The 15,349-nt window shown below is 43.5% G+C and overlaps 1 protein-coding gene across 2 annotated transcripts in view; it reads right to left on the bottom strand.

Moving 5' to 3' along the window:
• Nucleotides 1–15,349, bottom strand: part of GREB1 (growth regulating estrogen receptor binding 1) — a 172,176-nt gene that overhangs the window by 79,342 nt on the left and 77,485 nt on the right. For both annotated transcript variants that reach the window (XM_073568238.1, XM_073568237.1), the window contains 6 exons: nucleotides 11,840–11,965; nucleotides 10,128–10,271; nucleotides 8,279–8,464; nucleotides 6,600–6,950; nucleotides 5,299–5,427; nucleotides 4,778–4,885 (listed from right to left, as the gene is read on the bottom strand). In XM_073568238.1, the coding sequence (XP_073424339.1) occupies nucleotides 4,778–4,885; nucleotides 5,299–5,427; nucleotides 6,600–6,950; nucleotides 8,279–8,464; nucleotides 10,128–10,271; nucleotides 11,840–11,965 (1,044 nt within the window). The remainder of the gene's footprint in view (nucleotides 1–4,777; nucleotides 4,886–5,298; nucleotides 5,428–6,599; nucleotides 6,951–8,278; nucleotides 8,465–10,127; nucleotides 10,272–11,839; nucleotides 11,966–15,349) is intronic.

Here is a 15,349-nt window from a genome sequence, read left to right as displayed (position 1 = left end):
GTCCAAGTTCATTTTTAACATAACAACTTTACTTTGCTCATCCAGTTTAGTCACAGACACCGCACAACAATCTTCACTCGCTACGGACATTCCTTTCCCTGAACTGTCCCTGGTCCTCCATGACATTGCGTGTTCTCGTACTGTATCCATCGGTAACGCAGCTCCCTGAGTAGCCGAACTAGATTTTTCCTGGTGTTCCCCGTCCATTTTCCCCATCGTGGGCGAAACCAAAGGATGCCGCTGCCAATCCTTCACAGACCGTAGGTCTTGGATGTCACGGGACTTTCCGTAAAGCCTAGCCGCTGTCTCCCTCGTGCTGCTCTGATTCACTTGTGCGTCTTTCCACCCGTAGGGCCCGGACTGATGAGCTTCTGTCATACACAGCTTATTCCCACAACCTAACAGTTCTCCATCCCACTCACTACTAACTTCCTCAGGAACACATATGTGGCGCCCCTGAGGGTTCAGTCGCCACAGAGGTACTGCACCTCCTCCTGAGGTGTGGTATCCCACTATTCAGGAAAGGTGGAGACACCTGACCACACTCCAACACCTGCACCCCACAGCACAAAGTAGTGTAGCAAAGCACCTTCGGCGGCTCCCTGCTTGGAGTATAGCATAGCACCCCTTGGTGGCTCCCTGCTTGGAACACAAAACGTCCTGGGAGGTGGGTGGAGTTTAGTTTGCATAAAAGAGCGGGAAGAGTTGAATGAGTCAGTCAGTTCAGTCATTCATTCAGTCAGTGAGGTGGTAGAAGGACAGAGAGTGAGACAGAGAAGATCCCCGGGAGAGGGATGGAAGAAGGAAGTGCTGCAGCAGGCCACAGTGATCTGGGTCTGCTGGCACAGGAAAGAGACAGAGAAAGGAAGCTTGATTCTCCTTTGGGAAGAAGGATTAGCACAGAACGTAAGGAGAATAAGAGAACAAGGACCAGGGTTAGAGGAGAACCCTTTTCAAGTTCTAAGCGCAAGGCCGAGGTCCGGTCCCCGAGGTTGTATGGATACTAATGGTCCTGCAGCAGACAACGGAGGAATAGAAGTAGTGACCACTTTATTCCCACACAAGACTTGGGGGCACAACAGCAACGATAGTGAGCCGGGGCTAGGTAGAAGGAGTCCCCGAAGCAGGCTACAGCTGTCTGCCGTACAAGTAGAGTTCATAGGAACATCTGACAGGAGGAACTCCAGTGTAACTCAGTACTAGGAGTACTTCATTCAAAGGCGCTATAGGAGGAGATGTTCAGAAAAGGCACATATGTTGGCGGAGTGTTGGAAAGGAGTACTTCATCTTGCCTGGAAGTTGGCTGAGCTCCTGACCCGGAGGACACGGCACGGATGCGGGCACCTGTACCTGCACAAGACTGTGAGTAAAGCTTTGGAACTACATGCCCTGGTGTCCTCCACTTATTCCTGCTCCAGCCTGCCCAGCACTGCTGCATCCCCGGAGCCTGACACTACACCATCTACGTGTCACTTCACCTACACTGCCCTGGGACTCCAGCCCTGCCTGTGGAGGGCTATTACATCACTGCTGCACCACACCATCTGTCCCAGAGGATCTGTCTGCAGCGTCGGCTAACATCTTCATTGCCGAACACCAGGTGGCGTCATGAATCACTTATAAACTTTCACACTGCAACAACTCCCTTTTACAATGGGTGCCCAGGGCCACGGGCCAGTCCCAGCTGCCGTGTTATGATTGAGTCACCGTAGGAGGCAAAAACAGAAATGCTAGCTAAGTCCAGAAAACCAGAGAGGTTGGCAGCTATCAGATTGCAGACCCCTGATCCTATCCACAACAATTAACAGTAGCCGTGGGGGGTTCCTACGATGCCCTAGACCCCTCGATGACAGCCGGAGAATTAAATAGGCCTAAAGAAAGAAAAGGGAAATCTAAACTGCCCCAGAGCAGACCCCAAAGCAATAGGCAGCCCCCAACATATAATGACTGTGAAGCAAGATGAAAACACTAACACAGACAGAAAGATAGACTGGGCAAAGACGGGGCCCAAGCTAACTAGATAGGAAAGGACAGGAAGTCTGCTGTCTGCAATCCGTGAAAAACCCTATGAAAATAAGAGCCAACAGACTGACAGTGAAAAAGGCCCTGAAGACACTAGGCTTCAAAAAAGCTATGTCAGTACTCAGGAAAATTCTGAAGACAGAGCAACCGGCAAAAGGAGATTCAGCTCATCCCAGCAGGGAATGGCAGAATCCAGAAAAGCAAGGAAAACAAAAACAAAACACAAATGCTAACAGGCAAAGCAGAAAACTTAGCTTTAGAGGAGCAGGAATCAGACTGGTGTCCTAGAAGGCCACAGAGAAATCAACCGCAGGGCAGAAGGGCGTCGGCAGCCTTATATCCAGTCCGTGACTCCACTCAGCCAGTCATCCTTATTAGGCTCAGGTGCCTGATAATCAGGCTCATTACCTTCCTTTACCAGAATAGGGAGTTCACCAGAACTCAGTGACGAAGGGGAAAATGAACTCACAACATGCCGTGACATCTCCCATTGAAGCTCATCGGGCCCGGTACCGAGTACCCCGCAACAGCCCTGGGAGGGCGACCCACATCCTCCTCACCCTTCTCTAGCTCCTCTCACTAGCCATTCACTATTGGCGTAAGTATTTCTTATCTTAACTCAAATCTAATCTCCCAATCTACAGTGCCCCCCACTATTCTATGTCCTATATTACCCCTTACTAACGCTAAACCTTACTTTATTACTATATCTCCCTATTTCTATCCCTGGTCCATAAAGGTATATAACTTACATAACACATGAACATAAGCACACTGCTTGACACGTCAATATGCAGTAAAACCATATCACATTACATGACACTTTATATGAAAAACGTACCCGATTTTATTAAGAAGGTACGCACAGGGATGCAGGGCACAAGTCAAGCCCCAGCACACCCCCTACAACACCATCCAGGTTGAAAACTGTTTCTCCCCCAGACATGGATTACGGCGTGGGACAGAAATACGGAAAGGTGAGGGATATTGTTGTTTTTAATTTTTGTTTTCTTACAGGAGACGAGGGCATCGGTAGATTTAGGCATTAGGTAACTATAACTGTGTTTGCTATTTTTTGAGAGCGGTCTTCAGCACCTGGCACCAGGGAACAGCACAAACAGTACCTCTGCATCCCAGGCACGGGTACATGTCACACTGCTGACACACAGATGTCATCCATGTGACATTTTGTTACCCGTGCTGCTCTTAAGAAATGGACATGTCACTGTCTTTTGCCCAGGGACATACGGTCCGTGGAAACACACTGACATGTGCACAGACCCATTCACTTGAATGGGTCTACGTGTGTAAATGTCTCCGATATGACTGAAAACTGTTACCACACGGACCAGACACGCTGACCTGGGAAAGAGGCCTTACCTGTATATTTCCTTGAGCTCCTCTTAGCTGTTTTATCACCCCAGACCACATCAAAGTTGAATGGCCCGTAAAAGCCAAATAGTGCAAATCGTTAATGAAACCGAATTGCAAAAAATTATTTTTAATCCAAAACACATGCATTTAAGTAAAAAAAAAATCCCATTAGTATTAATAATTCATCTTAACACCTTTAGGTTCTCTTTAACTATAATTCAGAGGCTCAGATAGGAAGCACTGTACGCAATTCTTTCTTTTTTACCAATGAAACAAAAGGGACGGATTCAGTAATGATCTGACTTTTTTTCCAGGAGTATAAATGGTTCTAAGATCGATTTTATTTGCGACTTATTCATTATTTAATTTGGGACTTTTAATGCAGTAACTTTACTTAGTTTTGTCTGATTATTTTTGTTTTGTTCGTTTTGTTATTTTTTACTATTATTATTGCAAAGGTTTTATCCTAATTCAATAACTGAGACTTTCTAAAATGGTGCAAATATTTTTTTGTCAGTTTAATACCTAGTAAGAATGCAAAATCTGTCTGTTCTTTTTTTTTTATTTTTCCTACACAGCTGAAGACATTTAAACTTATTGATAATATTGTGCGACCATATTTTACACTAAACAGGTGGAAAAAAAGGCAACAAATGCACCTCTGAATTTGTGTCAAAAACATTGTGAATTCATTTTTATGAATTCAGAGCAAAATCAGCCAGCGCAAAAAAAAACATACTGAAAAAAAAATGTACATGATCAATTGGGGCCAAAGTTCATTGCAAACTTCTGAAAATGGCACAAAATTGTGGTTTTCACTGAACAGTGTTGGTGCCATCTGGTGGTGATATAATAGAATGCAGCTTTATTATTCTAGGATTATATGCAGTTGTGTTCAAAAGTTTACATACCCCGGCAGAATTTTGGCTTTCTTGGCCTCTTTCAGAGAATATGAATGATAACACCAAAACTTTTTCTCCACTCATGGTTACTGGTTGGGTGAAGCCATTTATTGTCAGACTACTGTGTTTTCTCTTCTTAAATCATAATGACAACCCAAAACATCCAAATGACCCTGATCAAAAGTTTACATGCCTTGGTGATTTTGGCCTGATAACATGCACAGAAGTTGACACAAATGGGTTTGAATGGCTACTAAAGGTAAAATGGCTTCACCCAACCACTAACCATGTGTGGAGAAAACGTTTTGGTGTTATCATTCATATTCTCTGAAAAAGGCCAAGAAACCAAAAATTCTGGCGGGGTATGTAAACTTTTGAGCACAACTGTATATATGGGTAAATACAGTTTTGATACAATATTGCACCTCAGAATAGAAACATTTAGACATTCAGTATACAGATACGTGTTCTGCACTTACTGGAGCAGGAGGCCGGTCTGCTTTCTCCATTTGTTTTTTTTGGTGTTGAAGAAATGAGGCTGTGGTTTTCCTGATGGTATTTATCCAACAGGACGTCAATGTCTCCATCTATTGAAACAGATCAGATACAAGTCAATCCAGATATGATGTTGATGCAGTAAAATCTAAGCATAAGTTCACACGTTGCTTTTTTTCCACAGTGTTGGCAGGAAGACTGCTATGCACATTTTTCATGCATTTTTTGATGCTTTTTTATGCTTTCGATTGAATGGGTAAAAAAATAAAGCAACAAAAATGTTCAAAGAATCGACATGCTACGGGGTAAAGAGACACAAAAAAAATGCCAGAAAAAAAAAAGCACTGTGCGAATGAGATTTTAGAAACCTCATTTATCTTTCTGCTACTGTAAAACACATTTTTTTCCACGTAAAAAAAAAAATATGCACGAAAAAACGCACTGTGTGATTAAGTCCTTATAGTGTTAAAATCAGTAAGTGGTCTCTGGCATCTGCCTATAATACCTGGGCAAAAGCTGCTGAAGAATGCTCGCAGGGACTCGACTTTCCCACTTGTCAGCTCGTAGGTTATTTCTTTCAGGTAGTCCGCTGGCGAGTACATGCTTTCTATTAATGTACGAGCCTGGTATTTTCCTGTAGAAATCAGCAGAGGGTAATAATATCATATCAGTGCTTTACACCACTCCATCCGAGGTTCAGCATTGTGCTTGGTGATGTAAGGCTGGAAACCCAGCCATAATTCAGTGAGTAGGAAAATCTTTGGAGGGGTTGTCCAAGACTTTTGCACTTGGGGGTTACCTTTAAGCAGAGCACCCCCATAGCTACACCACGGGGTCAAACATTAACAACTATCGCTGTGTATGGGCATCCGCGGGGGTAGGCGAACAGTAGAGACAAGCAGCAAACGGAGTGAAAAGTAATAGTCCCAGTTGCATGTGGAAGGAAATTGCTGGACCCAGTTAGCCTATTATAACTAATACTTCTGTATTAAATATAGAACATAATAAAATAAAATGTAAATAAATAAAAGTAAATCTTTTGTGCTTAGAATTTGCCGAAGAACGTGTCAAAATGGGTGTACTTTGGCACACAGACCCTAATTCACCATCGCCTTTGCGCCTGGTTTGTGCCTAGTTTTGTGAGGTTTACGTCTTTTTTTAAGTCTATTTTAGAAGTGTTTGCTTTTTTTTTCTTTTTTTTTCGCTTTGTGGGCAGAGTAATGACGTAAAAGACCCTTTTCTATTTCTAAGTGCCAAATTGATGAAACACGCGATCCATTTTTATGAATTTGGTGCAATAAACATCAGCGAATGCCACATGATAAAAAAACAGAAAAGTGACAAAAAAAACCTGCAAATGATGAAATCGGAGCTGATGTTTTATTTCAAGTTTTAGACCTATTTATTTTGTGTTTTAGACACCTCATCAGAAAAGGGGCCACAACTTAAAGGAAGATGTCGTAAATTAAGCAGGAGGCAGTGGAAAGTTAGATAAAAGTCACGCATCAAATATATCATCTAGCATGAACCCCTGTGGCAACTTTGGCACATTTTCAGACAGTCCAGTCTAAGGGTGTATAATTCGAAGCGAGTGCACGAACGAACTGTCCAGCAGCCCTACCGACCTGACCATGCCAGCCTCATGTGTTTCTTTACAGCTATCAGGCTCGGGTAGGGAGAGGCACCGGCCAGTCCGTGCACTGCATTCCAATCCCGGCCCGTCTGAAGTTTGGACAGTATAATAAAAGATGGGATTAGTAAACCTGCCCCAATATTCTTCACGGGTTGCAGAATATTGCTCCCTACCTGTGATCACAATACAGGAATCCAGGCTGCTGGGTCTCGATGTGCAGATTATCACCACGTAGTTCGTCTTGGTCAATTTTCCCTCCACCAGCAATTTAAACATCTCGGAGAGCCCCTCTGCTAAGGAGAAGCAGCACTCAATGATTTTGACACTCTCGTTACAAGAACTGGCAGCCAGGCCTGCTAGCCAGGGCAACTGAGAAGCGGTCACGGCAGTCACCAGGCTGGGGAAATGTGGGAACGCCTGAGACATATTCTGCTGGTACTGGCGGATCTCGGCAAGGTGCGTTTCCCTCCAGGAACGCATTAATATCTGTTCTAGGTCTTCTATCAGAGGCACCTGGTCTGGAGCTGGGGGAAAAGGGTGATGAAATTACATGTTATACCAACGTTGTAGTCAACTGGCATGACCGAAAAAAACGTCGGCTTTAAAAAAAAAAAAAAAAAAAAATAGCGCCACTTTTATCAGTTGCAGCTCATCCCTAGTCAAGACTCTGTCCATCTGCAGGAGTGGCGCCATGTCTAGGTCCCATTTTTGGGGAAAATTGGGATTTTCGTTATCGCCAAGAGTATAAGGTGTCATTTTTTGTTCAGCTGTGTGACACACACAGTCCTGTAGCCTGTATAAATGCTAGAGATGAGCGACTCGATTTGAGGGACACAGGCCCAGTGGACAAGCGAGTAGTCCATGGCTGCCAGAACAGAGCTTTGCGAGCCACCTTCTACCTATCGCGCTCCCCGGCATTTCTTCTGATTTGTAAGCCCTTTGAGATGTTATCATTGTGGTGTGACGCAAGCATTATGTCGCGCTGGGCCTAGTAATCAGAAAAACATGGCCACTGGACCAGGGTCTTCCATAGCTTTTAGTTCAACACCTGCACCTTCTCAACAGATATGGGTGTACTTACATGCTATAAATTAGTGTACTTTAAGGTAATCTGTCAGTTTTCCTTTTACTAAAAATCCAGAGGTAGCGTAGAATAAGGTAAGGTGAATCATCTCCAGTGATCCATATTTCATCGCCCTCCAGTTCTGCGCTGCACCAAAATTTGTGTTTTATTCATATGCAAATTAGCACTGCAAGTGCATTAGTCGGTGTAACAATGCACTTGCAGTTCTCGGCTCTTCATTGCCTCTCCCCACTTCTTGTTTGACTGTGAAGAGCAGAGGTGACATCATGGTGCAGAACCTCTGTCTCCACTGTCAGTCAAGAAGCGGCACCGGTGGAGAGAAGCAAAGAGGGGCCGAGGACTGCAAGTATACCAATACACCCACTTGCGCACTTGCAGTTCTCGGCTCTTCATTGCCTCTCCCCGCTTCTTAATTGACTGTGAAGAGCAGTGATGACATTGTGGAGCAGAGCCTCTGTCTCCACTGTCAGTCAAGAAACAAAGACGGCGGATCTTGACGGCGGAGAGAAGCGAAGAGGAGCCGAGGACTGCAAGTGCACTGATACACCCACTAGTGCACTTTCAATGTTAATTTTCATATGAATATAGGACTAATTTTGCTGCAATGCAGAACTAGAGAGTGAAGAAATAGGTATAGATGAAGATGATTTACCCAGGCCTATCCAGCGCAACTTCTGGTTTCTTAATGAAAGTCTCCTTCACAGACTCCCTATAACACCGATCCTGTATTTTATGGTTTGTTTTTTGTCTGTCGCAGTCTCCACTCACCGAGCTGGACGAGATAATAGACTGTGAGCAGCAGCTGCATCTCCTCGGAGATTGGCTGGATGGTGGTGGGTCCATATTGCTCATAGGTTTTCGGCATGGACTGGGAGTCCTTGTAGCAGTTGTACAATAGTGGACTGACGATAACTCCATTTATATTACCAGAGAGGTAGGGGAAGACACCGTGACCTGTATGGAGAGACAGTAAGAAACTATTCACCGAGCAAAGCTTCCTTCAATTATTTATAGTATGATGAATAGATGTCAGGTCTCTGCTTGCTGGCAGTGATTAAGAACACACTTGTTTATATCCAAATAATCAACAAGTGGCTGAATGACCAGACGGATGTGCGGCTTAGTGCAATCACAAAACATTTATTATAATGAGCTGGAAAATTATGGAAAATACTAGCAATAAAGCCTTCCATTTTTTGCCCACAGCCCCGGAGACAACCAACACTATGGACACACGTCTTAATCAGGGTTTGTTTTTTAGTCTCATTGGCCTTCCCTTATAACATCCATCCCCACACCTCCTGGTGTATAACATCCAGCCCTCCACACGTCCGGTGTATAACATCCAGCCCCTCATCCCCAGTGTATAACATTCAGTCCCTCACCCCAGTGTATAACATCCAGCCCCTCACCCCCATTATATAACATCCAGCCCCTCACCCCTGGTGTATAACATCTGGTCCCTCGCACCCCAGTGTATAACATCCAGTTCTTCGCACCCCTAGTGCATAACATCCAGCCCCTCACCCCCCAGTGTTTAACATCTGTTCCTTCGAACCCCTAGTGTAAAACATCCAGCCCCTTACCTCCAGTGTATACCATCCAGTCCCTCACCTCCAGTGTATATCATTCAACCCTTAGCCCCAATAAATAACATCCAGCCCCTCACCCACAGTGTATAACATCCGACCCCTCACTCCCCAGTGTATAACATCCAGCCCCTCTCCCCTGGTGTATAACATCCAGCCCCTCTCCCCTGGTGTATAACATCCAGCCCCTCACCCCCGGTGTATAACATCCAGCCCCTCTCCCCCGGTGTATAACATTCGGTCCTTCGAACCCCTAGTGTATAACATCCAGCCACTCGCTCCCAGTATAAAACATCCAGCCCCTTACCTCCAGTGTATAACATCCAACCCTTAACCCCAATAAATAACATCCAGTCCCTCACCCACAGTGTATAACATCAGACCCCTCACTTCCCAGTGTATAACATCCAGCCCCTCTCCCCCGGTGTACAACATCCAGCCCCTCTCCCCTGGTGTATAACATCCAGCCCCTATCCCCGGTGTACAACATTCAGTCCCTCACCCCAGTGTATAACGTCTAGTCAATGGGAGGTTATAATTCCTTCTGAAGGGTGAATGTGCGGGGGGCACATACTTTTATCCATATTGTGCATGTGTCTCTAATGTAAAGGCTTCCATCTGTTCCTTACTCCTTGCCAACTTACCAAATATATGTCACTAAGAGATGGAAATAGAAGAGACAATGGCTGCAGGATTTGGGATCAGACTATACAACGTTTGCTTTTTTGTTTTTGCTTTTTTGCTGTAACCATGGAGTCACAGAGAAGTGTATAGGAGCTGTATACACAAAACGGTAGCAGAAATTTTTAATCAAGAAAGCATGTAATACTGCTTGATTTTCTTTTCTATTAGAGACACTGGGGCAACAAAAATGTTTGAAAAGGAATAATGTTGCTGTCCGCACGCAGCGTGTCCCTGACAAGAGGAGTACCTCTGTTTGTACCCTGGATTTTAAAGTTTTCCTTCCTAGAACCTAATTAAAAAATGTCATATTATATTATGGTCCAGATTATTCTTCAGATATTTACCCTTAAAAATGACCGGTGTAATCATGCAGGTCTTCAGAAGGTTGTCCGGGATGGATACAGACTCTCCAGTTGCCACCAAAGGAGCGGACGGAGGGTTGGCAGTGGTGGTCTGTGGCACTGTGGTACAAAGCTGACCTGCGGTATCTGATTAAACACAAGAAATCAATAAAAATTATTGTTTTAAGGAAACATTATCCCAAAAGTCAGTGTTAAAAATAATCTAAAAAGTTATATTGTTCCATCTGTCAAAAGTACACAGAAATACGCTGAGAGGAAAGGGCTGGGTCTTATATGACCCATTATTTCGACCAATTAAGGGGTCGTTGTTGTTTCAACAAGTTTTAAATAAATCAAGAGTACATACAGGCAGATATAAGAAATATACCATATATCTTATCAGAGAAATTTAACTCTTTCTCCACTTATGAGCCACTTCTTCCCCTCACCTCTGAAAAATAGCTCAAATCCATCTTTTTCAAAGCAAGACAGACTGCCAGAACAGTGAGATGTTCAGTTACACATCCTATTAATTCTATGGAGGGAAGAAACGAGGAGAGAAGAGCACTCAGCACAATGCTGCAGCTTTCAGAAAATGTATTTCATGTCAGTGATGGATTCACAGCCACGCTGTTCAGTATTTCTGATGTTGCTTCTGTCTGTGTGCTATGCAATGACTTGACAGCCTCATATATGTTTATGAAGTTGTCAAATTCTGGCCAGGACACCCGCAGCCACTGAGTGCATTGTGATCCGTACACAGACCATGTTTCATGGATATATGAATTTGGCCAAAATGTACTGTATGCATGCATAGAGTCATTTTGCTGCATTTTCGGATTTGGATACACAGCCACACTGCTCAGTACTGCTGATGCTGGTTCTGCATGTGTACTATTCACTGGCTGGCCTGGGTTCTCCAGATCCAAACTTGACAGCCTCATATATGCCTATAAGGCTAGGTTCACATTATATTATAACTGTCCGTTAAACGGACTGCATTACACCGCAGGATAACGCGGTCCGTTAATGCTGCCATTCAGCCCCATTGTAGGGTGCATCGCGACGCGTGCCGTAAAGCGGCACGCGTTCGCAATGTGCCGTCATTCAGTGACGGAGCCTTGGACGCGGGCTGCAGTGTCTGAGGCTCCGTCACCGCTAGCACAGATGGAGCATCTGCGCTAGTGGCATAGCATAACGCATATCGCGTTATGCTATAGCGCTAACGCAGCCCGTCAACGCTATGCGTTGAACGGGCTGTGTTAACTCAATGTGAACCTAGCCTTAGACTGTCAAGTTCTGGCCAGAACACCTGCAGCTAGTCAGTACATCATGATCCATACAAGGACCGTGTTTGATGTCTGAATTTGGCCAAAGTGTATGAAGGTAGCCTTTTTGCTGCGTTTTCGGAGCAGAGACTGAGTGGAAATTCAATGCTTTTGAGAAGTTTTCAGATTTGAAGGAAAATTTGGAAAGTTTCCATCAGTTTCTGCTCCAAAAACTCCTTGAAAAACTCCATGTGCACATAGCCTAAGGAGTCTTTTGCAGTTTTCGGACCAGAAACTGAGCAGAACCTCCACGTTTGTGAGGAGGCATTGAGAGGAGGCTTTTGAGAGTTTCTGCTCAGCTTCCGCCCAATTTCTGCCCCAAAACTTCCTCAAAAATCTCTATGTACACCCCCCTACTAATCTATGAATCTGATACTGTTTACTTACCAACTTTTCCAAGGTTACTTGAATTTTGATGGTTGTTTTGTGGATGGTTAGCATCTGTGGAAGAGGGGGAGTCTGGTGACCACCCTTTGTGTCGTTTCTTAGGAGGGCCAGAGTTGGTAACGTTTCCTTAAAAAGAAGAGAAACAGATAAAAAGAAAAGAAAATACAGATTGCTATAAAAACATGATGGACATCCAGCTATGATCCATCTATTTTAAGGTCAATACATACTAAAGTTAACCCTGTACAAAGGTTTTCCACCAGAGAGCCACGTTTTGCTAGACAGGGCCTATAACGATAGGCTGATCACAGGGTGTCCTGCTGTAATTTTATTTTACAATTTGGAATAAAATTTTTAATTTCCCTGCAGCACCCCCACAGGAGAAATAGAGCATTACACATTTTCCATTGAAGTGAATAGACTCTGATCCCAACTCACTTAGGTGACAAAGTAGGATTTCTACAGAGGCAGGGAGGTCCTAGAAAGGGAACTTGAGAAGAGTTGCAGCAAATTTTGCGACTTTTCAAAAAAATGTGGCATTTTATGAATCTGTGTAAAACATCTGTATAATCCAAACTGACGTAAAAATCAGAAAACTAAACCAAGAAAGACAACTTTAAAAAATGCGAAGTTCGCGCCAAGAAATTTGACAGAAATGGAATAATGACTAGGACCCATGGTGCCTACATGAGAATCTTATGCATCATTTGCGATTTATTGAAGTCACTTTTGTTTTTTTTGCTTGTTTTATTCATTGATGCTTTTTGCACGAAATTCTTCAAAATTGCACATGCAGTCTATGAATTTGGAGCAAAATAAAAAATGCTCTGAATTTCTGTTTATAATTGTTTTTTGTGGCTTTTCAGCGCCAAAAGTCACAAATCCTTCATAAAGTCGCAAAATTTTGCTAAATTGAGACCTGACTCCGGAGAGGATTGGAGGGAGATGTGCCCCTCAAAAAATGCGACATTTTGTACAAGACGCATTTCATGTATCTATGTAAAACATCTGGATCCGCAAAGTTGCAGAGGAAGGATAATAAAACGATTTAAAAAGAAAGATAACTTAGAAAGTGGCACAAAATGTCTAAAAAATAAGGTGCAAATAGTAAAGCAGCTAAAAAGGTGCAAAACGCTCTATAAAGTGGAAAAACAACATTGCTGAATCGGGGCCAAAAGGAAAATCAGTGTGCAGGAGAGGGGAAGTTATTGGAATTGTCTATAATATCATCATAAGTTCACTGTGTTTATCACTGAGACATCACTGTGTCTACTATTAGTGATGAGCGAGCAAAAATGCTTGGGTGATAACCGAGTGTCTTCGGCGTGCTCAAAAAATATGATCGAGTCCCCGTGCTTGCATGTCTCAGGGCTGTTCAACAGCCAAACATTGGCATGTCTCCTGACATTGCTGTGTTTATTATCCCTGTACTGTGTCATCACTGTGATTATTATCCCTGTACTGTGACATCGCTGTGTTTATTATCCCTGTACTGTGTCATCACTATGATTATTATCCCTGTACTGTGACATCGCTGTGTTTATTATCCCTGTACTGTGTCATCACTGTGATTAATATCCCTGTACTGTGACATAACTGTGTCTATTATCCCTGTACTGTGACATCACTGGGTTTATTATCCCTGTACTGTGAAATCATTGTGTATATTCTCCCTGTACTGTGACATCACTGTGTTTATTATCAATGTACTGTGACATCACAGTGTCTATTATCTCTGTACTGTGACATCACTGTGTTTATTATCCCTGTACTGTAAAATCATTGTGTATATTATCCCTGTACTGTGACATCACTGTGTTTATTATCTCTGTACTGTGACATCACTGTGTTTATTATCCCTGTACTGTGACATCACTGCCATTATTATCCCTGTACGGTGACATCACTGCGTTTATTATCTCTGTACTGTGACACCACTGTGTATATTAATCCTGTACTGTGACATCACTGTATTTATTATCCCTGTACTGTCACACCACTTTTTATATTATCCTTGTACTGTGACATCACTGTGAAATCATTGTGTATATTCTCCCTGTATTGTGACATCACTGTGTTTATTATCAATGTACTGTGACATCACAGTGTCTATTATCTCTGTACTGTGACATCACTGTGTTTATTATCCCTGTACTGTGAAATCATGGTGTATATTATCCCTGTACTGTGACATCACTGTGTTTATTATCTTTGTACTGGGGAATCACTGTGTTTATTATCCCTGTACTGTAAAATCATTGTGTATATTATCCCTGTACTGTGACATCACTGTGTTTATTATCTCTGTACTGTGACATCACTGTGTTTATTATCCCTGTACTGTGACATCACTGCCATTATTATCCCTGTACGGTGACATCACTGCGTTTATTATCTCTGTACTGTGACACCACTGTGTATATTAATCCTGTACTGTGACATCACTGCATTTATTATCCCTGTACTGTGACATCGCTGTGTTTATTATCACTGTACTGTGAATCACTGTATTTATTATCCCTGTACTTTGACATCACTGTGTTTAAGATCTCTGTACTTTGACATCACTGTGTTTATTATCCTTGTTCTGTGACATCACTGCGTCTATTATCCCTGTACTGTGACATCGCTGTGTCTATTAATAATAATAATAATCTTTATTTTTATATAGCGCTAACATATTCCGCAGCGCTTTACATTTTGCACACATCATCATCACTGTCCCCGATGGGGCTCACAATCTAAATTCCCTATTAGTATGTCTTTAGTATGTCTATTATCCCTGTACTGTGACATCGCTGTGTCTATTATCCCTATACTGTGACATCACCCATTTATTATCCCACCCATTCAGCGCCTCCCACTCCCACACTACCTCCTCATCCCACCCTCTCTCTGTTGGAGTCCCCGAAGGCTCTGTTCTAGGACCCCTCCTCTTCTCAATCTATACACTTGGCCTGGGGCAACTCATAAAGTCCCATGGATTCCAGTACCACTTTTATGCCGATGATACTCAGATCTACTTCTCTGGCCCAGAAGTTACCTCTCTGCTGTCCAGAATCCCGGAGTGTCTATCAGCCAAATCCTCCTTCTTCTCCTCTCGCTTCCTCAAACTCAATGTCGACAAATCTGAACTGATCATGTTTCCCCCATCTCACAGATCTTCCTACCCGACCTATCTATAACAATTGACGACATCACGCTTTCCCCCGTACCAGAGGTCCGCTGCCTCAGAGTAACCCTTGACTCTGCCCTGTCCTTCAAACCGCACATCCAAGCGCTCTCCACCTCCTGTCGCCTCCAACTCAAAAATATTTCCAGAATCCGTCCCTTCCTCAACCCTCATTCTACTAAAATGCTTGTGCATGCCCTCATCATCTCCCGCCTAGACTATTGCAACATTCTTTTCTGTGGTCTCCCTGCTAACACCCTCACACCTCTCCAGTCCATCTTTAATTCTGCCGCCCGACTAATTCATCTCTCTCTCCTTGCTACTCCTCCGCTTCTCCC

This window comes from Dendrobates tinctorius, unplaced genomic scaffold, assembly GCF_039654945.1.
Source record: "Dendrobates tinctorius isolate UK_male_01 unplaced genomic scaffold, ASM3965494v1 ptg000021l, whole genome shotgun sequence".
NCBI lineage: Eukaryota > Metazoa > Chordata > Amphibia > Anura > Dendrobatidae > Dendrobates > Dendrobates tinctorius.
Note: the sequence above shows the minus strand (reverse complement) of the source record. Positions and strands in the feature narration are given on the sequence as shown.